Here is a 26,116-nt window from a genome sequence, read left to right as displayed (position 1 = left end):
TCACTACCTGGTCAGGTCCATGCCCCCCAACAACCAACCCTCCCGTCCTGGCACCTTCCTCTACCACTGCAGGAATTGCAAAACCTGCGCCCACACCTCGTCCCTCACCTCCATCCAAGGCCCTAAAGGAGCCTTCCACATCCAAAGTTTTACTGCACATCCACCAATATCATTTATTGTATCTGTTGCTCCCTCTGCGGTCTCCTCTACATTGGGGAGACTGGATGCCTCCTCGCAGAGCTTTAGGGAACATCTCTGGGACACCCGCACTAATCAACCACACTGCCCTGTGGCCCAACATTTCAACTCCCCCTCCCACTCAGCTAAGGACATGGAGGTCCTGGGTCTCCTTCACCACTGCTCCCTCACCACCCGACGCCTGGAGGAAGAACGCCTCATCTTCCGCCTCGGAACACTTCAACCCCAGGGCATCAATGTGGACTTCACTAGTTTCCTCATTTCTCTTTCATCCCATCCCATCCCCATCCACCCATTGTACTCTTTGCTACCTTCCCCCACCCTCCTCCCTGACCTACCACCTTCATCCCCATCCCCCACTCACCTATTGTACTCTATGCTACTTTCTCCCCACCCCCACCCTCCTCTCATTTATCTCTCCACCCTTCAGGAACTCTGCCTGTATTTCTGATGAAGGGCTTTTGCCCGAAACGTCAATTTTACTGCTCCTCGGATGCTGCCTGAATTGTTGTGCTTTTCCAGCACTACTCTACTCCAGAATCTGGTTTCCAGCATCTGCAGTCATTGATCTGCATCAGAACTCGGTAAAAACAATCATCCAATTGAATGGTAGAGCAGGCTCAAGGGATTGAACAATGCATACCTGTAAAACCACACAAGTATTTAAGGAGGTTTGTATCATGACTATGATGAATCACGTAGCTGATTTTCTTGAAGAAGAGTGATCATAGAGTCAGAGATGTACAGCATGGAAACAGACCCTTCGGACCAATCTGCTCGTGCCGACCAGATATCCCAACCTCAAAAATGCAGGAGACCATTCAGGAAAGATCTCCAGTCAGGACTTAAACGCAACGTGGGTGAAAGTGATCTTAATCAGTAAACAGTTCTTGATTCTTATATCTCACTGCATCTGGAATATCAGTTTCCACACTAAGTAATCTAATCTAATCTAATCACTATGATGAGGCCATTATAAAAAGCAACAGCCATTCAGATAGAAGGGCAATATATATTTGAACATGAAATAGGAAACAATAACTCACTGGAATAACCATGATGTTCCTTTCCATGAATATTGTGTCAGCTTCTGGAGTTGTTGGCCCATTAGCACCTTCAGCAATAATCTATGAAATGCAAGAGAGGTTGGCATTAATGTCATGGTATAGTATACACAGGAGTACTTTCTTCAAATCCCAACATGGCTTGGTTCTTGCCACCTCTAAATTCCTCATTAATTAGAACCCAAGGAGATTTCTGTGCTTTTCCAATTCTAGCCCCTTGTGCATCTCCCATTTTCTACACCTCAGTGTGAGTGGTCATATATCTAAAGGATGTGATAATGTGTTAAGACAGACTCTTTTCTCACCTGTAATCTCTACTGCTGAGAATGCTGGGAAAAATACTGATCTGCACACTTAGAATGATGGCCACTATTCCATCTCGATTCACCACTGTTCACGTTCAAATTGAAATGAAGGCTGCATCAAGTATATTAAGCAATTGAGATTTATTTTGAGGAGTGTGGTGTGGAGCAGAAAGGCATAAAGTAAAACATGACGAAAGGGGAAATGGATGGAGCATTACTATAATATCTCAACTGACAGACAGCTCCTCTAATAGTGCGACATTCACTCAGCACTTCACTGGGACTAAGTGTAACTGAGACTTGATGTCAAAGCCTAATTTCGAATGAAATCTGTTCAGAGGCTGATGGCCAGAAACATATTCATTTACAGCCTCAAATGCTTGGGCAGTGGGAAAATACTGACACTTTAAATTTAATCTTTTTGGTTTGAGAAGTTCAAAAAAAATCACAGCCAGTTTGCACACATTTCAGAAACCGCAATGACTGACCAGAACGACCTCCATTTTGTTTCATAATCAAGGGAGGAATGCTGGCTAGTGTAAAAGGTCAGTTTACAATTCTTTGAACAGTATTGAGAGATCCTAGATTGAGGTCTCAGTTTAATGTTTCATTCAACTGAAGACACTACTATCAATACAACATTTTCTACTTAATACTTCAATATAATAATGAGACACTTACACCCAAATGTCTGGCTTGGAAGTGAATGGTAAAACATTTGAGGAGAAACTACTTCTCCCAAAGGGTTGTGAATCTGGCATTTGCTACCCAAAGTGCAGTGGATGCTGGGACAGTGAGTAAACTTGAGGAGTTCGACAGATTTTTAATTGGTAATGAGTTGAAGGGTTATGGGGAAAAGGCAGGAAAATGGGGGTGAGGAGCATATCAGCCACAATCGAACAGCAGAGCAGACTCAAATGGGCCAAATGGCATAATTCTGCTCTGATATCTTATGAACTAAGCAATCAAATGGCTGCTTTGATGTCCTGACTGTAGTTGTCTTCGCCTATGAATCAAACCGTTAAAAGCAGGATTGAAGAAAACCAGAAGGTTCACCTGTTTAGACTAGCTCGTCTTTGTCCTGAAACTAACTGGATTATCTGGATATTTACTGCTAATACAAACCTGCAAGTTTACATTTCGGCATGATTATAGCCCAACGCCATTTTTGGAGCCCAAATTTTTTTGGAGCCCTTGTTTTTCATAACTCTGACATATTTATCAGATTGGCTGGGAATCAGAGGGCACAAAATAATCAATTGGCAAATTAAGCTGAAGTCTTTCTGCTTCACAGAGTTGTGATCTGGGGGCATAGTAGTAATGAAAGTAATTCAGAGCCCCAGACTAAAATGGTCTGGGACACAGGTTTAAATTCCAACTATTGAAATTTAAATCCAATTTAATAAATAATTCTGGAATTGAAAAAATCCTTTAAGGAAGAAAATTTTCCATCCTTAACTGATCTGGTCTGCATATAACTCCAGACCAACAGCAATGTGGGTGACTCTTGATTCATCTGAAATCGCCTAGCAAGCCACTTTACAAGTGACATAACAGCAATGTATGCTCAAAAATAGTGACAAGTTGCCTTTTTCACACTACTTTAGACATTTCCAGATCTATATCACAAGACTAGGTGGAGTCTTAGCTTCCCAATGGTCCTAAGCACATCTAGGAAAGTTCTGGTAGTATACCCAGGATAGTGAATAGAGAATTATTTTTCAGATTACTTGAAGTATTACATCTATTCTGTACAGAGCAGGATTTCATGCTTAGGAAATGATAAGTATGCGATTACAATATTCAGGCTCACTTTGGGGTTTATTTGCAAAACTAATCTATTGATCACCTGCACAGTTACATCTGTGGACACTCCCATTATGAAATGCAGAATGTTTGGTAGCAATTGGCTTTGTAAACATATTGCAGTGTAAATGTACCCTCTGGTCAGCAGTGTACCAGAGGGTACATTTGTTTCAATTTTGTGCCTCCTTGGAGCACTATATATAGGAGCTCCCATTCTACAACTTGTAGAATGTCCCATATGACTGCAACTGTTACTATTTAACAACGAGCAATGCAGTAGGGTGTTAGCATGTGTAACTCATTTATTTATTGTACGTGTTAAGACTATGCTACCATGCACAATATATACTTTACAAGCTTTGCAATATCATATTCAAAATCTTGGCTGTTTACATTTTCCCATTTCAAAGTTTCTTGTTCACTTTTACAATGGAAATCACACACTTATGGTACCCAGCCCCACCCAACACCCAGCATTGTCACCTCCATTCTAAACATGAACAGAGGAAATAATATTTGAAAAACTTTCGGTTGAAAGACTACATAACACTACCATTGGAAAAGAAATTTGACCGGAACTCCACGGGACTAATGTCCTCATAGGGAGATTGTGGAGGTTAGTTTAAACTAGTTCATAAGGGGATGGGAACTTGAGGCAGAGCCCAAATTGGAAGGCAGTTAGCTGGTAACAGGAAATAGAAAAGCTCCAAGGGAGACGAGAAGATAGAGAAATAAAGCCAAAGCATCTTAAAGGCCTCAAAATGTGGAATTACGTTAAAAAGACAAAATTAAGAACATTCTACCCGAATTCTCTCAGCAGACACAAAATGCAAAAATAGTGGTAAGTCGTAGTGACGTAATTGCCATTACAGAAACATAACTGCATGGTGACTAGGACAGGAATATTCAAGGATATTCGACAAAAAAAAGGAAAGATGGTGGAGTTACACTGATAATGAGCTGAGATAAATGCATGAGTTAGGGAAGAGATTTTCAGATGAGAAGAACAATGTGCAGAATCTGTTAGCGTGGTTCTCAGAAACAGTAAGGGGCAGCAGACACTGGCTGCAGTTATTTATAAGCCACCAAATAGTAGTGGTAGTGCAGGGTATGGTAATAAATCAGGAGATGAGAGTATCTTGTGGCATGTGCCACACACTAATCATGGGAGACTCCAATAGACTGAGTAAGCCACAGGAGCACCAAAGCTATGGAGGACAGGTCTCTGGAATGCCTTGGGAATGGTTCTCTAGTGCAATATGTTCAGTCCATTAGGAACAGGCTACCTTAGATCTAGCATAATATAATGAAAAAGGGCTAATTAATAACAGTGTTGTAAAAGAACTGCTAAGAATAAAGCAGGTTCAACTGAGACACTTGAGGGCATTGGATGGTTATTTATATAGAAATCCAGTGCAAGAGAACAGGAAAAAGCAGGAGATTGGTACTAGGTAACGATAATTATTTGGTGCAGGCAGGTATGCATATAAATGATTTGGATGTGAACAGAAGATATGGTTAGTAAGTTTGTGGATAACAAATTTGGATGTGTAGTGGACAGCAAAGGTTACCTCAGGGTACAACAGGATCTTAATCAAATGGGCCAATGAGCTAAGTAACAGATGGAGTTTAAATTTAGATAAACATGAGGTGCTGCATTTTGGAAAGGCAAATCAGAACAGGACTTCTATATTTCATGGTAAGGTCCTGGGGAGTGCTGCTGAACAAAGGGACATTGGAGTGCAGGTTCATAATTCTTTGAAAGTGGAATGGCAGTTAGATAAGATAGTGAAGGAGGCATTTGGTATTCCTACCTTTATTGGTCACTGCATTGAGCACAGGAGTTGGTAGATCATGATGCGGCTGTACAGGACATTGGTTAGGCCACTTTTGGAATACTGTGCGCATTTCAGGTCTCCCTGCTATAGGAAGGATATTGTGAAACTGGAGAGGTTTCAGAAAAGATTTACAAGGATGTTGCCAGTGTTGCAGGGCTTGAGGTATAGGGAGAGGGTGAATAGGTTGGGGCTATTTTCCCTGGTGTTTTGAAGGCTGAGGAGTGACCTTATAGAACTTTATAAAATTATGAGGGGCAGATAGGGGAAATAGACAAGGTCTCTCCTCTGGGTTGGGGTGTCCAAGACTGGAGGGCATAGGTTTAAGGTGAGGCGGGAAAAATTTAAAAGGTACCTTCAGTTTCAATTTTTGCATGCAAAGGGAGGTGCGTGCATAGAATGAGCTGCCAGAGGAAGTGGAGGAGGCTGGTATAATTACAACATTTAAAAGGCATCTGGATGGATATATGAATAAGAAGTGGTTAGAGGAAATGCTGGCAAATGGGATTATATTTAAGATATCTGTTCAACATGGAAGGATGGGACTGAGGGGTCTGCTTCTGTAATGTGACAGTCTGTGACTGAGTCTAAATAGCCTCTCCTTTGCATTGCAACAATTCAATAGGACATGATTGAACTACACAGTCGGTTTGTCGATAATGCGATGGTTGCATTCTTGTGCATCTATTAAGAAAATCACACTTTAGAATCAGCACTTAAAGTGTTGGCAATGTAACCGCCTTACAGCCAACACATTTTAAAAAGTTTGCGCTTTCGAAACAGCATCCCCAATTCAATCGCATTACATCAAATTCACGTTGACAAACACGTTATGGCAGAATGATCTGTACCTCACTTTCAAGCAATGTAAAATTCTGAAGGGTGTTAAATCTGAATAAGAGAAATGAAAGCATGAGGCATCTGTTGGCAGAGTTGGACTGGGAAATATATCAAAAGGTATGACTGTACGCAGTTCTTTAATGACTGCCCATTACGACTACAAGTCTTACTTCAACTCTTAGGGTCTTCTTCAGTGAAGCTAAATATAAAGTATTCGTTCAGAGTCTCTATTTCCTATTTTCCCCCATCCTAAATTATTCCAATCTATTACCTATTAACTTTGCAGAATATTTAAAATTATAATTGTTGTGTCGCCATAGTTTTACCAGACCATAGGGGCCACTCTCATTAGAGAGAAGCAAATGGTAGTGATTTAACCTGAGGGCCACCAGAGGTTGAGAACGAGACTCCTTCATGGTAACCTCAAATCGGTGATTTGTACTCATGGTTATTCCTGTTTCTCTCTCTTCAGGAGGCAACAGCAAACTGATTTAATGTCATCTTTGAACTTCCAAACCTTTTAATCTGTCCAAACAATTTAATCTCAAACACAGTTGCTGGGGATTCATGGATTTGAAATATTGTTATCTTAAACTGTGCCAGTTATGAAAACAAACCACTCAGTGTAATCTTGTTTGAATTGTATTGCTTAGGTCCTTCCTTAATGCTTAGAATACACAAACAGTTCTGATATTTGTATAAAGTTGATTTTGAATGCAGCAGACTTTTAAATCTCATTAGAGAGAGCGCATTATTAAAACTAAGCACAAAACTGTTTGTAGGAGGAGCTCAAAATTTCTATTACTGGAAGAGGTGACTATAGTTCCATTTTCTCAGTGCATTGCAGGAACCCAATTACAGATGGTGCACTCTAAGTCGTGGATGAGAGAGACAGGGTCCTTTAATTGGAGTGGCTAAAGGGCTATTTTGTCTTCACTCATATGAAGATAGGGACATGGAATTGCTGCTTACCTTTGCTTTGACTTTTCTTGCATTGCTCTTGGTCAGCTGTTTCTCACCAGCTGCAGGGATTAGAATGTCACACTCTGCCTCCAGGATGTTGCCATCGTATGGCTTTGCTTTAGGGAATCCAACAATTGTTCCATGTGCCTGTATTCAGAAATCAACAATTTCATAAGAACTCAAAATTATTAAAACACTGCAGCTTGCATGGGAGTTTGCTAGGCAATTTTGGATGCAGGTTAAAAATCAAAGTTTCTAAAAAACACTCAAAAGGGAACTGAAGATATTTTCAACTGTAAACAAAATCTTCAGCAGCTCATAGCCATCTCAGCCCCAGATTAGAGGATCAGTTATGTCGTAGAATAAGAGGCTGAAAAAACCTACGGTTCTGAATCAATCAGTTTGTTTGCTATTTGTTGTAGCAGTGTCATGTCTGTTAGATTACACAACTACAGACCTCCAGAAGTTCTCATTTATCTCATGTGCTATATTCAAAATGGCAACTGTTTTAAGCAAAATGAAGCAGTTTTATTCTCCGTTCACTGCAGATTCAAAAACCTCTTGTGTATCAAACCACGTCCAGTTTGGAGTATAAGAGAACCAGTAACTTTTTTTAATACAAGACAAAAAAAATTTGATAGGTGATAATACAAAGACCGACTGAGGGAAGCTTGAGAAAAGCCAGAGAAGCAGCAAAACTATGCCAACTGTCCCCAAGCTATGGTAAAAAAAAATTATAAATAGGCACCTGACAACTGTCAGTGGCAGTAAGAGTGGAAAAAAAACCTTTGGAAATTACTAGACATGGCCAGGATGGAGCAAAAGTTCAATACAGTACACGAGTGAGGTTTAATATTCACATACCAGTTTGTAATCCTCTAGCTCCTTGGGATCAATGCCATCATCATTCCAAATTGAGCCATCCAATTCACCAACACCAACACACTTGGCTCCATAACGATGCAGGTACCTCATGGAGTGCATGCCTACATTACCAAATCCCTGGGGGATACAAAAAAAAACAAAGGCCAGCATTTATTGCCAGCAATGACTACTTTCTAAAAACTTTATTGCACTCATTTTCAGGCTTCAGGAAATATTTAATCCTCAAAATTCTTCTCCTTTGCAGTTTCCTACCACTGTTGCTAGGGAACACCCTAAGGACATCAATAGTTCCTCTGGTATCTCGTTTTAATAAATATGCATTTTGTCCATGTCTCAGCAGCAATTTCCAATGAATATCAAGTATACTTAAGGCAAAATGCATACTACAGAAATCTGTGATAACATTTTTGCTAAAGTGAACTTTTTACCCAAGTAAAATGTTTTAAATTTGTCACATGACCTGGAAGCCTTACTGTGTTAATGTCTTACTGCCCAACTTGAAGGAGCTAGAATTCACTACCACAAAATCATCTTTAGGTTCAAAAGATAACCTTCCCAAATAATTCAGCATTTCAAGTCTTGACTACATTATTCAATTGATCATTAAAGATGAGAATTATGTAATTATATTGTAATATAGTAAGCCAATTCAGAATGCAAAAGATTGTGTTCTACTTCTGGGTCACATCATTTATCCACTGGCTTGTGAAAGTTCAATCTGGATAAAAAAAAAGGATGCAGATTTGGGAACAATTGGTCTTAGCACCTGGGTAGAACAATGAATTTGAGCTCCTTCAAAATATATATAATGAATTATTATGTCAGCTTCTCTTTTATATCCTCTTATAAAAATGACATTAAGCAGCAAATCCAGCATGCAGGACATTAACGACATTGAACAGAGCAGGACAGAAGAAAATGTAAAGCAAGTTCATTGCTCAGTATTCACCACAAACCTGAATAACAAAAGTTTTATCTCCGAAGCCTGGAGTCATTCCCAAAACACTCATGTAGGACGCTTCATTGATGAAGTTCTCTATCCCATGGAAGACACCACGTCCTGTAGCAGAAATACGGCCGTGGATGCCACCTTGGCTGATGGGTTTACCAGTCACACAGGCATGAGCATTTATATCCTACAACAGTAATAATGAATTTTTAATATCAATGTATACATGTTATTTATGATCAAATAACAATTTGGTGAAGTTATTCAGGCAGACAGTCCTCCTACTGCTGCTCACTTTGAAGATTAACACAAAAGTCAGACAGCAATCTGTCAGGAAAATTAGAGGGGCCTAAACGTCCTGATACGCCTAAACCAAAACAGAGTTCTACTGAAACAAAATTAGTTGACATATACATGACAGGATTGTGCCAGGTTTTATCCCTGTTGCATGTGGTTAGCTGATATAAGGTTAATTGATGCAATTGGCCTCAGCAGTCTTGGTCTTCATGAAGTGACGAAAGCAAAACGTGAGTGTGGGATGACTGATTAACCAGAGGGTCATCGTACCTCAAGTGAGGGGAGAGGTTGTGAAGCAGAGTACTTCACGGTAACTTCAGCTGGTACAGGAATTGCAAACTAGCTGTCTCATTATCTGAATGAACTGAACCCACTATTCAAATAAAAACAAAATTGTTCACATCATGTGCACTTCTTTCAGTCAATTATATAAAAAACAACCAACCAACGTAATGAACGTCTAAAAGATATTAATTCTTTAAAAATGTTATTTATGCTCAATCTACATTGAGCTGCCCCAGTTCACCACCTCTGGTTACACTATGTCACAAATCAGTTGTTCCTGCAATTTTCTCCTTGGCCTTTTATATACAATCTGCAAATGCAGTAAAAGCATAAAGTTGGAACCGAATTCACTCAGCAGACAAAAGGCAAGTGGACTGGAGCAAGGAATTAATTTAGATTTAAGTCAGCAAGGTACAGGAGGGAATAAAGTCTCAATCATTTCTAATCCAGGAAGACTACTCCAACTGTCAAGGGCTACACTCTTGCCTATAGGCCATCCGTTATAATGCATTTCATTAACGTGAATTCACTAACACAATTGAGAAACTGGGGACACGGTTTCTAGAATGCTAACTTTTAAAACGTGTTGGCTGAAATGCAACTAAGCGTTTATTCTAAAGAGTGATTTTTCTATAATGCATAAGAATGCAACCATCATTTTATAGAAGAATTACCGGTATCCTAAGTCTCACCATCCTAGCCCAATTGCCAGGACACATCTTCCAGTTGCTAGGGTATTAACAACAACACAGTGGCTATAGAGCGTGGCTACGTTGGGATTCGGTCTACTCGCCATTTCTTACATTTTAATGCTGGTTGCAAAACCAAAAGTGTTGTTTGCAACAAGTTAGAAAGGCCTCTACAATAAAGCTGATAGTCCATCCCTCCCAGAGAACCAACACCTGCATTCCATTTGGCCACTGCTGACAACTGATAGGATTGCAAATTGTCAGGAAAATTACTGGACATTTCTCTTGTACCACACAACTGCACAACAGTGTCTGAGAGTGCCCTTCACCAATAAAGTTTGCAGATGTTATTTTATTTGCTCAAACGATTAGAATTATTTGTAATGCACACTTGTCTGCCATCTCTTGGCAATCTGATGCTATTACAGCTAACAACTTTAAGGTTTCCCAAAAACTTTTCCTAATGATCCAGTTTTGAGGCTCAAAAATTGAAATCCCACAGGCAAGAATGGAGATGATGGGCCACAGGGACCAGGGTAGTGAAGTGGAGGGAATCTACAGACTTACACTGCAGAACTTGCCATGCCCCTGATCAAGCTATTCCAGAATAGCTACAACACTGAATTGATCATTCACTGGTAGATGTCACTGAAAAATTTTCAATGCAAGGAGCCTAACAGGGAAGGCAGATGAACTCAGGGCATGGTTAGGAACATGGGACTGGGATATCATAGCAATTACAGAAACATGGCTCAAGGATGGGCAGGACTGGCAACTTAATGTTCCAGGATACAAATGCTACAGGAAGGATAGAAAGGGAGGAAAGAGAGGAGGGGGAGTGGCATTTTTGATAAGGGATAGCATTACAGCTGTGGTGAGGGAGGATATTCCTGGAAATACATCCAGGGAAGTTATTTGGGTGGAACTGAGAAATAAGAAAGGGATAATCACCTTATTGGGATTGTATTATAGACCCCAATAGTCAGAGGGAAATTGAGAAACAAACTTGAAAGGAGATCTCAGCTATCTGTAAGAATAATAGGGTAGTTATGGTAGGGGATTTTAACTTTCCAAACATTGACTGGGACTGCCATAGTAGGTAAAAACAATGACTGCAGATGCTGGAAACCAGATTCTGGATTAGTGGTGCTGGAAGAGCACAGCAGTTCAGGCAGCATCCAAGGAGCTTCGAAATCGACGTTTCGGGCAAAAGTCCTTCATCAGGGACTGCCATAGTGTTAAAGGTTTAGATGGAGAGGAATTTCTTAAGTGCATACAAGACAATTTTCTGATTCAGTATGTGGATGTACCCACTACAGAAGGTGCAAAACGTGACCTACTCTTGGGAAATACGGCAGGGCAGGTGACTGAGGTGTCAGTGGGGGAGCACTTTGGAGCCAGCGACCATAATTCTATTTGTTTTAACATAGTGATGGAAAAGGATAGACCAGATCTAAAAGTTGAAGTTCTAAATTGGAGAAAGGCCAATTTTGACGGTATTAAGCAAGAACTTTCGAAAGCTGATTGGGGCAGATGTTCGCAGGTAAAGGGACAGCTGGAAAATGGGAAGCCTTCAGAAATGAGATTACAAGAATTCAGAGAAAGTGTATTCCTGTCAGGGTGAAAGGGAAGGCTGGTAGGTATAGGGAATGCTGGATGACTAAAGAAATTGGTTAAGAAAAAGAAGCATTTGTCAGGTAAAGACAGCATAGATCGAGTGAAACCTTAGAAGAGTATAAAAGGAAGTAGGAGTATACTAAAGAGGGAAATCAGGAGGGCAAAACAGGGACATGAGATAGCTTTGGCAAATAGAATCAAGGAGAATCCAAAGGGTTTTTACAAATATATTAAAGGACAAAAGGGTAACTAGGGAGAGAATAGGGCCCCTCAAATGATCAGGAGGAGAAAGTGAGGACTGCAGATGCTGGAGATCAGAGCTTAAAAATGTGTTGCTGGAAAGGTGCAGCAGGTCAGGCAGCATCCAAGGAGAAGGAGAATCGACGTTTCGGGCATAAGCCCTTCTTCCACCAACACATTTTTAAACCCTCAAATGATCAGCAAGGTGGCCTTTGTGCGGAGCCACAGAAAATGGGGGAGATACCAAATGAATATTTTGCATCAGTACTTACTGTGGAAAAGGATATGGAAGACAGACTGTAGGGAAATAGATGGTGACATCTTGCAAAATGTCCAGACTGCAGAGGAGAAAGTGCTGAATGTCTTGAAACAGTTAAAGGTGGGTAAGTCCCCAGGACCTGATCAGGTGTACCCGAGAACTCTGTGGGAAGCTACAGAAGTGATTGCAGGGCCTCTTGCTGAGATATTTGTATCATCGATAGTCACAGGTGAGGTGCCAGAAGACTGGAGGTTGGCAAACATGGTGCCACTGTTTAAGAAGGGTGGTAAAGACAAGCCAGGGAACTATAGACCAGTGAGCCTGACCTCAGTGGTGGGCAAGTTGTTGGAGGGAATCCTGAGGGACAGGATGTACATGCATTTGGAAAGGCAAGGACTGATTAGGGATAGTCAACATGGCTTTGTGCGTGGGAAATCATGTCTCACAAACTTGATTGTTACTTCTTCAAAAAACTCAAAGAAGATTGATGAGGGCAGAGCAGTAGATGTGATCTACATGGACTTCAGTAAGGTGTTCGACAAGGTTCCCCATGGGAGACTGATTAGCAAGGTTAGATCTCATGGAATACAGGGAGAACTAGCCATTTGGATACAGAACTGGCTCAAAGGTAGAAGACAGAGGGTGGTGGTGGAGGGTTGTTTTTCAGACTGGAGGCCTGTGACCAGTGGAGTGACACGAGGATCAGTGCTGGGTCCTCTACTTTTTGTCATTTACATAAATGATTCGGATGCGAGCACAAGAGATACAGTTAGTAAATTTGCGGATGACACCAAAATTGGAGGTGTAGTGGACAGCGAAGAGGGTTACCTCAGATTACAACAGGATCTGGACCAGATGGGCCAATGGGCTGAAAAGTGGCAGATGGTGTTTAATTCAGATGAATGCGAGGTGCTGCATTTTGGGAAAGCAAATCTTAGCAGGACGTATACACTTAATGGTAAGGTCCTAGGGAGTGTTGCTGAACAAAGAGACCTTGGAGTGCACGTTCATAGCTCCTTGAAAGTGGAGTCGCAGGTAGATAGGATAGTGAAGAAGGCGTTTGGTATGCTTTCCTTTATTGGTCAGAGTATTGAGTACAGGAGTTGGGTGGTCATGTTGCGGTTGTACAGGACATTGGTTAGGCCACTGTTGGAATATTGCATGCAATTCTGGTCTCCTTCCTATCGGAAAGATGTTGTGAAACTTGAAAGGGTTCAGAAAAGATTTACAAGGATGTTGCCAGGGTTGGAGGATCTGAGCTACAGGGAGAGGCTGAACAGGCTGGGGCTGTTTTCCCTGGAATGTCGGAGGCTGAAGGGTGACCTTATAGAGGTTTACAAAATTATGAGGGGCATAGATAGGATAAACAGACAAAGTCTTTTCCCTGGGGTCAGGGAATCCAGAACTAGAGGGCATAGGTTTAGGGTGAGAGGGGAAAGATATAAAAGAGACCGAAGGGGCAACTTTTTCATGCAGAAGGTGGTACATGTATGGAATGAGCTGCCAGAGGATGTAGTGCAGGCTAGTACAATTGCAACATTTAAGAGGCATTTGGATGAGTATATGAATAGGAAGGGTTTGGAGGGATATGGGCCGGGTGCTGGCAGGTAAGACTAGATTGGGTTGGGATATCTGATCGGCATGGACAGGTTGGACCGACGGGTCTGTTTCCATGCTGTACATCTCTACGACTCTATACCCAAGTATATCCTGTACACAAATCCAGCCCAGCCAATTACTGCCCCCATCTACTCTTGACCACCAGTAAAGTGTTAGAAGGTGCCATTGACTGCACTTGCTGAGCGATAACCTAATCACCGACACCCAGTTTGGGTTCTACCAGGGCCACACAACCCTTGACCTCATTCCAACCTTGCCCAAACATGGACAAAAGCAGAATTCCAGCAGGGAGGTGACAAGGCTGCCCTTGACTTCAAAGCCATATTTAAAGAACGCATCATTAAGAAACTCAAGCAAAAATAGAGAATCAATGGGAATCAGGGAGGAAACTCATTAGAGTTATAACGAGCACAAAGAAATGCAGGTGTTCCTCAGGGGAGAGAGAGTGTCCTTGTCCTAATCATCTTCAGTTGCTTCATTAATCACCTTTCCTCAACCATAATGTCAGGAGTGGGGTTGTTCACTCCTGACATTATGGTTGAGGAAAGGTGATTAATGAAGTGGGAATTAACATTTGCATCAGACAAGGGCCAGGCAATAACCATTTCCAACAGGAGAGAATCTGTTGCTCCTTGACAAAACTGTAGCCACATAAAACCTTGGTTAGGCCACAACTAGAGGACAGTAAGCAGTTCTGGTCACAGCACTATCAGATGTGATTACACTGGAGGGGCTGCAGAGGAGATTCACCAGGATGTTGCCTGGGATGGAGCGGTTTAGCTATGCAAAGAGGCTGGATAAGCCCAGGTTGTTTTCTTTAAATCAAAAGGCAGCTGAGAGGGTCTTGATTGAGGTGTAGATTGAGGCCATGACAGGGTGAATAGAAAAGAGCTGCCCCCTTTGGTTAAAGGGTCAATAACAAGTGGACATGATTTTAATGTGAAAGGTTTAGATAGGATTGAGGAAAGATTGTCTTCTTCCTCCAGAGGATGATGGGAATTTGGAATGCAATGCTGGGGAGAGTAGTTGGTGCAGAAAACCTTACAACCTTTAAGTACTTGGTTGAGCATTTGAAATATCGTAACATTCAAGGCTATGGACCAAAAATTACTGGAAAGAGGAACTGGCATAAATTTACAGTTTTTCTAGTTCAGATTCAATGAGCTGAAGGGCCTCTTCTGAACTGTATGATTTATGACATTCAACATTATCTCTATGCCTGAATCTCACACTATCATCCTGGGGGCTTAGCATTGACCAGAAACTGAACTGGATGAGCCATATAAATACTATGGCTACAAAAACATGCCAAAAGCCAAGAATACTACTGCATGGAATTCCCAAAGCTTGTCCCCACTTACAAGGCACAGATCAGACGTGTGACAAAATATTCGCCAGGCTGTCCAAACGAGTGCACCTGTAACACCACAAGAAGCTTGACACCACCCAGAACAAACCATATTCACAAACATATACACTCTCCAAAGCTCAGCAGCAGTGTGCATCATCTACAAGATGCACTGCAGAAACTCAAGGCTCCTTCGACAGCACCTTCCAAACCCACAGCCACTACCACCTAAAAGAACAAGGACAGCAAAAACATGGGAACACCATCACCTGCATGTTCCCTTCCAAGACACAATATCTAGACTTGGAAATACATTTCTTTTCCTTCAGTGTCACCAGGTCAAACTCCTGGAACTTTTTCTTTAATGGCATTGTGGGTTCACCTATATCACATGGACTGCAACTGTTTAAGAAGGCAGCTTATCACCAGCTTGTCAGGAGCAATTATGGACTGGGAAATACATGCTGGCCTAACCAGCGACGCCCACATCCCATGAGTGAGGAAGCAAAACAAAAAGGGGTGGGGCCTTTGAGAGAGAGAGCGCAAGCACGGCTACTCTAAATTCCATCATATCTCCATGGCATCCATTTCTGCCTTGGAACTCATGAATATATTTGGAGTACCAACTCCCCAAACTGGGAAATTTTGACTTAAATGTCCATGATAGCATAAGCAACTGCACATATCAGAAATATAGCTCACCATCTGGAATTACCATAGCAGTTAATTTAAAAAGGTACAAATTATAACAACTGTTTTGGTTAGTTCAATAAGTACTTGCTTTACAGTTGCCTATTATTAATCTCACGCAAAAGTCAGGTTTTCAGGCAGTTTTGATTAGTTGCTTAATTGTACTTTGTAAAAATGTGACAATGGATTTTGTCACATTGATCAGCAAATTCTGCAGCAAGTTGTTCATGAGGAAGGGACACTCCTTGTTTGCAAATTGTCAAAGGTTTGACATTACAAGTGATTTACAAATATCTGACTTATGAACAAGATGCTATATTGATATTTAATTTTAAAGACATGCAAATGTTTGCTTGTAATTACAAACAGCTGTTTTGTATTACACTATTGTATTCAACTTGCGTACAAAGAGTTATGAATGTACTCAGGAATGGAACCCATTTGTAACTTAGACTGCTTGTACTTTTATTCTTTCACAGGATATTGCCATTGGTGGCAAGTCCAGAATTTATTACTCAATGTTAAATTTCCTTGCAAAAGGTGGTGGTGAGCCAAGTTCTTGAACTGCTGCAGTCCATGCAATGTCAGTACACCCATAGTATTGTTACGATGGGACTTGCAGAATTTTGTGCCAATGACATTGAATGAAGTGGTGGTGGTGTTCCCACGTATCTGTTGCCCTTGTCCTTCCAGGTGGTAAAGGCCCTGAGTTTAGAAGGTGCTGAATCCTGCAGTGTACCCTATATACCAAAGTGAGTGAACATTTAAAGGCAGTGAATGGAGGTTGATCAAGTGGATTCTTTCTTCTGGATGGTTGAGCTTCTTGAGTATTATTGAAATTGCACTGATCCAGGCAGCAGAAAGTGTTCCATAACACTCCTGGCCTATGCCTTTGGGATGATGAGTGTGCATTGGGAAGTCAAGTTGACTTACTCACCATGGAATTTTCAGCTTCTGGCCTGCTCTTATAACCACAGTTTGAATGGCTAGTATGGTTCAGTCTTGGTCAATTGTAACCTGCAAGACTCAAATTGCAGGAAAAGCTGCGCAGGTCTGGCAGCATCTGTGGTAAGAAATCAAAGTTAACATTTTGGGTCCAGTGACCCTTCCTCAGAACTGAAGAGGAGTCACTGGTTCCAAAACGTTAACTGATTTCTGTCTACAGATGCTGCCAGACCTGCTGGCTTTTCCAGGAATTTCTGTTTTGTTTCTGATTTATAGCATCTGCAGTTCTTTCAGTTTTTATTTAGTAACCTCCAAAATATTGACAGGAAGGATCCAGCAATGGTAATGTCAAAATTGATTGATGCCAATCAGGTACTGTACTAACTTTGATAGCACAGCTCAATATTATAGTTCAGTGTTTCACAAAAGTGCTGCATTTGCAGATTCATTCCCAAATAAACTCATTTCAGAAAGTTAACATTTCAGATGTCATTCAACATTTCAGATGTCATTCAACATATGTCCTAGAAAAGGTTAAATTTAAAATGATTAACAACCTGTCGGAATGAGACTTAAAGATTCTAAACTTAGTTTTGTTTTCATAGTTTCTGTTTTGACTCAAGTGCACTATAGTTCACGTGGTTCCCCTCATTCTTAAACTCTCCACAATGCTGGGAATGGGGACTGCAGGGAGGATGAGCCGACTGACCACAGCACCGTAGTGCAGGGATCCATTCAAATGGGAGGTGTGGGGAGGGGGGAGTGAGAGGAGAGAAACAAAATGTTGTGGTAATTGGGGATAGTATAGTTAGAAGCATAGACACTGTTCTGTAACCAGGATAGAGAGAGTACCAAAGGTTGTGTTGTCTGCCTGGTGATCGGGTTTGGCATCTCTCATCTGGGCTGCAGAGGAGCTTGAGTGGGAGGGTAAAGATCCAGTAGTCGTGATCCACATAGGTACCAACAACAGATAAAAGTAGGGCTGAGGTTCTGCTAAGGGAGCATGAACAGCACAGAGCTAAATTCAAAATCAGAACCAAAAGAGGTAATAATCTCTGGAGTAATACCTGACTAATAGAGGGCAACAAAAAAAAAGAAATGAGGGGGAAGATTAAATATGCAGGTAAGCTAGCCAAAAATATAATGGAAAACTCTAAGAGTTTCTTTAAATATATAAACAGCAAGAGGACATTAGAGCACTGGAAAGTGACACAGGAGTGATGGTGGTGGGGAACAAGGAAATGGCTGAAGAACTGAATAATTACTTTGCGTCAGTGTTCACAGTGAAAGACATGACTAACATCTCAAAAGAGTGAGGGGCAAGAGCTGACGATGGTGGCCATCACCAAGACGAAGGTGCTAGAAAAACTGAATGGCCTGAAGATGAATAAAACGTCTGGACCATGAGAATCCCAGAGTTCTCATGGAGATAGTTGAAGAGATAGTGGAGGCGTTAATGGTGATCTTTCGGAAATCAGTAATTTGGCAGGGTCCCAGAGGACTGGAAAATCGCTAATGTGACATTCTGTTTAAAAAAGGCAAAAGACAAAATTACAGACCGATCAGTCTAACCTCAATCGACGGGAAGATCCTGGAATCTATTGTGAAGGATGAGATTTCCGAGTACTTGGAAGTTTATGGTTAAAATAGGGCAAAGTCAGCATGATTTCTTCTCGGGTAGTTCACGCCTGCTAAAATTCTTTGAGGAAATAACGAGCAGGTTAGACCAAAGATGGCCAATAGATGTTGTCTCTGAGGAGGCCTTCGACAAGATGCTTCACAGGATTGTACCGAGTAAAATAAGGGTTAGAGGCAAGGTGCTAGCAAGGATAGAAGCCTGGCTGTCTGGCAGAAAGTACAGAATGGGGATAAAAGGGTCTTTCTCGGGACGGCAGCCAGTGACAAGTGGTATTCCTCAAGGCTCAGTGTTGGGACCACACCGTTTCACTTTATACATTAACTATCTTGATGAAGGAACTAAGGGTGTTCTGGCTAAGTTTGCAGATGATACAAAGATAGGTAGTAATGAGAAGGAAGGGAAGGTTGCAGAAAGATTTAGGAGAGTGAACAAAGAAGTGGCAGACGAAGCACAGTGTTGAAAAGTGTGAAGTTATGCAGTTTGGTAGAAGAAGAAGGGCATGGACTATTTTCTTAAATGGGGAGAAAATTCAGAAGTCTGAAGTGCAAAGGGACTTGAGAGTTCTAGTCCAGGATTCTCTCAAGGTAAACTTGCAGGTTGAGTCAGTAGTTAGGAAGGCAAAATGCAATGATGGCATTTATTTTGAGAGGACTTGATATAAAAGCAGAGATGTACTTGTGAGATTCTAAAAGGCTCTGGTCAGACCACATTTGGGAGTACTCTGTGCAGTGTTGGGCCCCAAATCTCAAGAAGGATGCGCTAGCCCTGGAGCGGGTTCAGAGGAGGTTCACGAGAATAGTCCCAAGAATAAAAAGTTTAACATATGAGGAATGTTTGAAGACTCTGGGTCTATACTTGGAGTTAAGAAAGATGAAGGAGAGATCTAATTGAAAAACTTACAGAATACTGAAGATTAGGACCCGAGGGTACATCCTTTGAGTAAAGGAAAGACCTTTCAGAATGGAGAAAAGGAGAACCTTCTTCAGCGAGATGAATCTATGGAATTCATTTCCACAGAAGTTTGTGGAGTCCAGATCATAGAGTATATGCAAGACTGAGATTGGTAGGTTCTTGATTGTCAAAGGGATCAAGGGCTATAGGGAGAAAAATGGGAGAATGGGATTGAGAAAAGTATCAGCCATGGCTGAATGGCAGAGCAGACTTGATGGGCTGAAAGGCCTAATTTCTGCTCCTACATCTTATGGTCTTATAGATCACGATGTAAATCAGTTGGAGGCATAGGCAGAAAATAAGAGATGGAGTTTAATCTGGATAAAATGTGAGGTGATGCATTTTGGAAGGTCAAGTACAGATGGAAATTATACAGTAAGTGACAGATCCCTGAGAAATATTGATATGCAGAGAGATCTGGGTGTTCAGGTCCATCGATCACTGAAGGTGGCAGCACAGGTAGATAAGGTACGAAAAAAGGCCAATGGCTTGCTTGCCTTCTTTGGAAGGGGCACTGGAGTATAAGGATAGACAAGTTATGCTGCAGCTTTATAAAATTTTAGTTAGGCCACACTTTGAATATTACATACAGTTCTGGGGGAGAAGTTTAGAAGAGATGCGAGGCACGTATTTCACACAAAGGGTGGCAAGTGCCTGGCGTTGCCAGAGATGGTGGTGGAAGGAGATATAATAGCAGCATTCAAGCACCACCTGGATGAATACATGAATAGGAAGGGGATTCAGATCCTGAAAGTGATGACGGTTTCAGTGTGGAAGGACAAAATATATCAATGCAGGCTTGGTGGGCCAAAAGGCCTATTCCTGTGCTGTATTGTTCTTTATTCACGGGGGACACAGGCTATAGATATAAAAACAACATAAGTAGGTGAATTAGTACCTAGTGTGTGAAATGAATTGCCAGAGCAAAGGGTGGATGCAGGCACAGTTACAATGTTTAAAAGAAATTTGAATAAGTTCATGGTAGGAAATATTTGAAGACCAAGGACAGGCAGGTGGAGCTACTTTTACATTTGTTAACATAGTCAATGCAGACTTATTTAGAAATGATGAAAATAATTAAAGAACGGAAGGAATCGGAAGCCCTTAATAAAACGAACGATGTCATCTGGATAGTGGAGGTTAAGGTTATGAAGCTGGGATTGCTAATGGTCTTTCAGAGTTCGTCAGTAGCCAGTACTACTAAAAGCTTAAATGTGGTGCAGACCAATTGGGATAGGTAAAATATTATTAGTTTTAGAAGCATTAGACTGATATAGGAAAGATATAGACTGATATAGGAAAGATTGGTTGGACCTAAAGAGGATAGCAACATAAGTGAACCAACTAGATGGGACTATAACACCCTATAATCTGATAGGGTGGGACAAGTATAGAACTGGGCGGCACGGTGGCACAGTGGTTAGCACTGCTGCCTCGCAGCGCCAGAGATCCGGGTTCAATTCCCGCCTCAGGCGACTGACTGTGTGGAGTTTGCACGTTCTCCCCGTGTCTGTGTGGGTTTCCTCCGGGTGCTCCGGTTTCCTCCCACAGTCCAAAGATGTGCAGGTCAGGTGAATTGGCCATGCTAAATTGCCCGTAGTGTTAGGTAAGGGGTAAATGTAGGGGTATGGGTGGGTAACGCTTCGGCGGGTCGGTGTGGACTTGTTGGGCCGAAGGGCCTGTTTCCACACTGTAAAGTAATCTAATCTAATCTAATCTAAAAAAACTATAATTCAAATGAGGTCTAAACTGTGTCCATGCATCTCTTGGACTTGTTCCCTCAAAATCCTTGGCTTGCAAAAAAATCTAGCAATCTCATTCAAAGTTTTCAACTGAACTAGCAACGTCTGCTTTCTGCAGAGTTTGATACTGTGCAGAGGTTTTTCCCAACTTATCTCTATCCTAAAGTTATGTCCTTATTAGACTTGCCCAGTATCGTAAATTGATTTTTCACCAACCCTTAACACATCCTAAAAACTTCGATTTAGGAATTGAAATTTGAAATATTAAGTTAAATAGGTAAAGAGCAAAATCTAGCTTGGGCTAATAGCAAAGGAAGGACAGAGATACTTTTTGCCTTGTATGACGCTCCTTTGCCATTTATTACTCTTTACACCCGATTAGATCTTCCGTTTTGTTTCCCATCCACTTCGCTTCTGTGCGTGCCTAAGTATAGTTGAGTCAGAGTAATATAGCATGAAAACAGGCCCTTTAGCCCAAAATGGTCCTTGGTGTCCATTCAACTAGTTCCAATTGCCTGCATTTGGTCCATATCCCTCGAAACCCTTCACATCCATGTACCTATCCAAATTTTTGTGCTGTTTTTGTACCAACCTCCACTACTTTCTCCGGCAGCCTATTCCATACGCCCACCACTCTCTGCATGAAGTCGCTCCTTCTTAAAAATCTTTCCGCCCCCCTCACCTATGTCCTCTAGTTTGCAATTCCCCAGGCCTGAAAAAAAGACTTCAGCCTATCTATGTCCTTCATAATTTTATGCCCTCTATAAGGTCACCCCTCATTCTCCAACATTCAAGGAGCAAAGTCCGATCCTGGCAACCTCTCCCTATAACTCAGGCTTACTAGTTCTGGCAACATCCTTGTAAATATTCTACTAACCTTTTCTAATTTTGATGAATCTGACCTGTTAACTCTTTATCCCCCTCAGATACTGCTTGACTTGTTCAGTAAGACCAGCGTTTTCCTTTTTGTTTCAAAATTCTAGTACCTACACTTTCATGATACAATGAAATAAAGGCACCATGTACCTCCACCTACCAAGTATAAAACCTAATGGAAGTGATGACAAATCCAAATTCTGATCAAAGGTTCCTTTTGTGCACAAGTCATGAACATTAAAAGTGAAAACCTGCATCAAGTTGGCACGGTGGCTCAGCAGTTAGCACTGCTGCCTTACAGCACCAGGACCCAGGTTCAATTCCAGCCTTGGGTGACTGTGCAAACTCCACAGGTTAGGTGCATTAGTCAGGGGTAAATGTAAAGTAATAGGGTAGGGGAATGGGTCGGAGTGGGATACTCTTGAGGGTTATTGTGGACTTATTGGACCAAACGGCCTGTTTCCACACTGTAGAGAGTCTATGATTCTAAGACCTGCTTTGTGCAAGAAAGACATACTGCATGATGGAAAAAAATAAATTTCAGGGAATAAATGATTATCAATAATCACAAATCAGTGGTAGTAACAATGCAGAAATGTGATTCAAGGAAGGTAGACATCATTTATATAAAAGAAAAACAGTGGGCAGTATTGCTGAAAAATAGCTTGGGTGATGAAAAGCAAATATTTATTTTAATACTAAGTCAAGAATCTACCCAAGAACAAAAAATCTACATAAGTTCTACAGGATAAAGGGTGCAAATTGGTACTGTATAAAGAGTTAATAAGGAATCCACTAAATAGCAAAATGAACCCAATATTAAAACATTCTCAACAACACCATATTAGTAACAATCACTTCCTTAAGCAAAAGGATAAATGTAGTTAGGTAATTGAGAGAGGTGATTTTTTAAATCCACACTGAAGGCAGTCATTTGGCTCATTGTATAAACTCAAATAGCCCAAGTCCCATTCTCTTTCAATTCCAAATATGAAAGTTTCACTTTAAAATAGTGGTTAATTCTGCTTCCACTCCTGGTTCTGGTTGGGGATACCACGTTTAAACAACCCTCTGCATTAGAAAAACTCACTTCTCAATTCATTTTGGTACTAATCCAAAATGAATATTTATTGACTAGTGGACATGAATCTCAACAGAAATCTAAGTTTGAATTTGATTACCTCTCACCTATGTTTTAATGACAAACTCCAATCTGCAATCCCCAAATCCCCTCTCAATGACACAGTATTAACATGTTTCCTAAAATAGGTAAGGGAAAATTGAATACAATATTTGGCTGTGAGCTAACAAAAGATGGAGTTAACAAATATCTAAACTCAGGGTTACAGGCTTCATTATTTTGCTAGTCTTCTACAGGAGTGGACAGATCTGGCAGTGTACAGGGTAGGAGTAACCCAGTCCTGGGATGTAAGGGAGGAGTATGTGGAAGTGACTGGTACTTTCAGCACAGAGCCTTCAATTCTCCTCATACGTTCTAGATTCCATGACAGTGGAATCGCCCAATGGAATAATTCTTTCCCCTCAGGAATACCCCCAGAAGCCATATCAGGAATTACGTGAAGTTGTGACGTGCAGCCCCCATCCATGCTGCAGAAACAACTATTGGAAAACCTGCACCAGTGTGCAGTATTAACATTAAAATGAGGTCCAAAGCTGTCTTTCAATAGTAGGCTCATTTGCCAAATACCAATAACATCAAACTGCAGAGAGGTCTGTTGGTTGCAATGAAGCTTTGAAGTGTAATGTCCCATTTAATCTGTGCCATCAGCACAGGCTTAAGTTTCATTGAACAGTTTTATGTGGAAATTAACTATTTGTGAATTGAAACAGTAATGAGATATTTCTATCCAACAGTCAACATTCGACTGAGACTTCAGTTCTTTCCTCCACCTTGTTTCCTATATGCTCTATTGCTCACCTTATGCCCTGTAACTTCCTGGTTGGATTTGAATCTCACTTCAGAATCTGGAAGTCAGAATTAATCTGTTGTAAAATCTATATCCACTTTCATTAAATAACCTTCTGTCTTGCACAAATAAAGATTTTGAGATTTAATCTAACAGAATTGATTCAGAAGGGAAGTATGCATTAAAACTCCTCCATTCAGTTTCCTTCAAGCACTCACCTGGTGTCCCATTGTAGTGGCAAAAGTATCGGCAATCCAGGACATCTCTCTCTCACCCGTACTCATATCAGGGGCCGGCACATCAATACCAGGTCCTGGGGGGAACAAACAAAAGCGTTAATCTTCCAGTACTTTTGCCGCTTAACATCAGTAAATTGGGAAGCCTTGAAAACAGAAACCAGAACATAGAATAGTACAGCACTGTACAGGCCCTTCAGCACTCAATGTTATGCCGACCTTTTATCCTACTCTAAGGTCAAACTAACCTATGTACCCTTTGTTTTACTACTGTCCATGTCCCTAATGTATCTGACTCTACTACCACTGGACAGTGCATTCCATGCTCTGGATCAGTGGTGCTGGAAGAGCACAGCAATTCAGGCAGCATCCGAGGACAGGCAAAATCGACGTTTCGGGCAAAAGCCCTTCATCAGGAACAAAAGAAGTTTTCCTCCTCTCTCTACAAGAATCTCAGCGGCTTTTATTCCTGATGAAGGGCTTTTGCCCGAAACGTCAATTTTGCCTGTCCTCGGATGCTGCCTGAATTGTTGTGCTCTTCCAGCACCACTGATCCAGAATCTGGTTTCCAGCATCTGCAGTCATTGTTTTTACCTAGTGCATTCCATGCATCCACCACTCTGTAAAGAACCTATTTCGAACATCTCCCCTAAACCTCCATCTAATCACCTTAAAATTCTACCCCCTCATGATAGTCATTTCTGCCATGGAAAAAATTCTCTGCCTATTCACTATCTGTGCCTCCCATCATCCTGTACACCTCTATCAAGTCACCTCTCATTCTTCTTCACTCCAATGAGAAAAGCCTTAGCTCCTTCAACCTTTCTTAAGACAGGCCCTTACATCCAGGCAGCATCCTGGTAAATCTCGTCTGCACCCTCTCTAAAGCTTCCACATCCTTCCCATAATTAAGCAACTAGAACTGAACACAATATTCCAAGTGTGGTCTAACCAGGGCTATAATCTCACAGCTCGAGCACAATCCCCCACTAATGAAAGCCAACACACCATACACCTTAACGCCTATCAACTTGGCTGGCAGATTTGAGGGATCTATTCTACATTCAAATTTGACTTTTCAAAATGAATCACTTCACAATTATCCAGGTTGAACTCTAATTTTAGGTTTAGTATGGGAGGGCAAAATGTGTTGGCGCAGGCTCGGAGGGCTGAAGGGCCTGTTCCTGTGTTGTACTATTCTTTGTTAATACTTTCTTGGTAATAGATTTATTCACAGAATGCAGCATTACAGATGTCTGTTTTCTACATATTGACCTAATATCCCTAACCCAGCCTAAGAGCTCAAAGTAAACAAGGACTTTCATCCACATAGTGGTATGTGATTTGTATTAAGCTAACAACCCACAACTCTTACTTCAAGCACCACCTAAACTCTCCTTTGATTAATATTCTGCTAGTTATTCCTTTGTAACTTGCCTATGGATTTCATTCAATTATTAAAAAAGGTAGATATAACAGGTTAAACTAGTCTAGGTTGTTTATCTTCCATTGTAGTCCCAATCTCTTTTTTGATTCATTCAAGGGGTGTGGACATTGCAGGCAAGGATACAATTGACTGCACAGACATCAGTTATGAGTCAACCACATTGCTGGTCTGGGGTCACATACAGGCCAGGCTTGGACAGCAGATTTCCTTCCCTAAAAGACTTGGTTAACAAGATAGAGTTTTACACCAATTGATAATGTTATATGGTGGCCATTAGACTAGCTTTTAACTCCAAATTTTTTTAATGAATTCAAAAGTCTATGCCCACATCTCCTTCATTCCTTTTCCATGAACCACCTTTCACATTGAAGTTTTTGGGATTTGCTCATTCCATCCTTAAGTTGTTGGCAGGTCGTTCGGTTTGGTATAACTGAGTGGCACGGTAAGCAGGCAGTTAAAAAG

The 26,116-nt window shown here is 41.2% G+C and overlaps 1 protein-coding gene across 1 annotated transcript in view; it reads right to left on the bottom strand.

The window, feature by feature from the left end:
* The window catches only part of LOC122541765 (glutamate dehydrogenase, mitochondrial), an 83,059-nt gene that overhangs the window by 23,665 nt on the left and 33,278 nt on the right, over positions 1-26,116 (bottom strand). Inside the window, exons 5-9 of the mRNA XM_043678718.2 lie at positions 24,190-24,284; positions 8,853-9,032; positions 7,876-8,013; positions 7,021-7,158; positions 1,245-1,325 (exon numbers count right to left, since the gene is read on the bottom strand). Coding sequence (XP_043534653.1) covers positions 1,245-1,325; positions 7,021-7,158; positions 7,876-8,013; positions 8,853-9,032; positions 24,190-24,284 — 632 coding nt within the window. The remainder of the gene's footprint in view (positions 1-1,244; positions 1,326-7,020; positions 7,159-7,875; positions 8,014-8,852; positions 9,033-24,189; positions 24,285-26,116) is intronic.

This window comes from Chiloscyllium plagiosum, unplaced genomic scaffold (genome assembly GCF_037043375.1).
Source record: "Chiloscyllium plagiosum isolate Xiang-an unplaced genomic scaffold, Cpla_swu_hap1 HiC_scaffold_43, whole genome shotgun sequence".
NCBI lineage: Eukaryota > Metazoa > Chordata > Chondrichthyes > Orectolobiformes > Hemiscylliidae > Chiloscyllium > Chiloscyllium plagiosum.
This window is presented reverse-complemented; position numbering and strand designations above follow the sequence as displayed.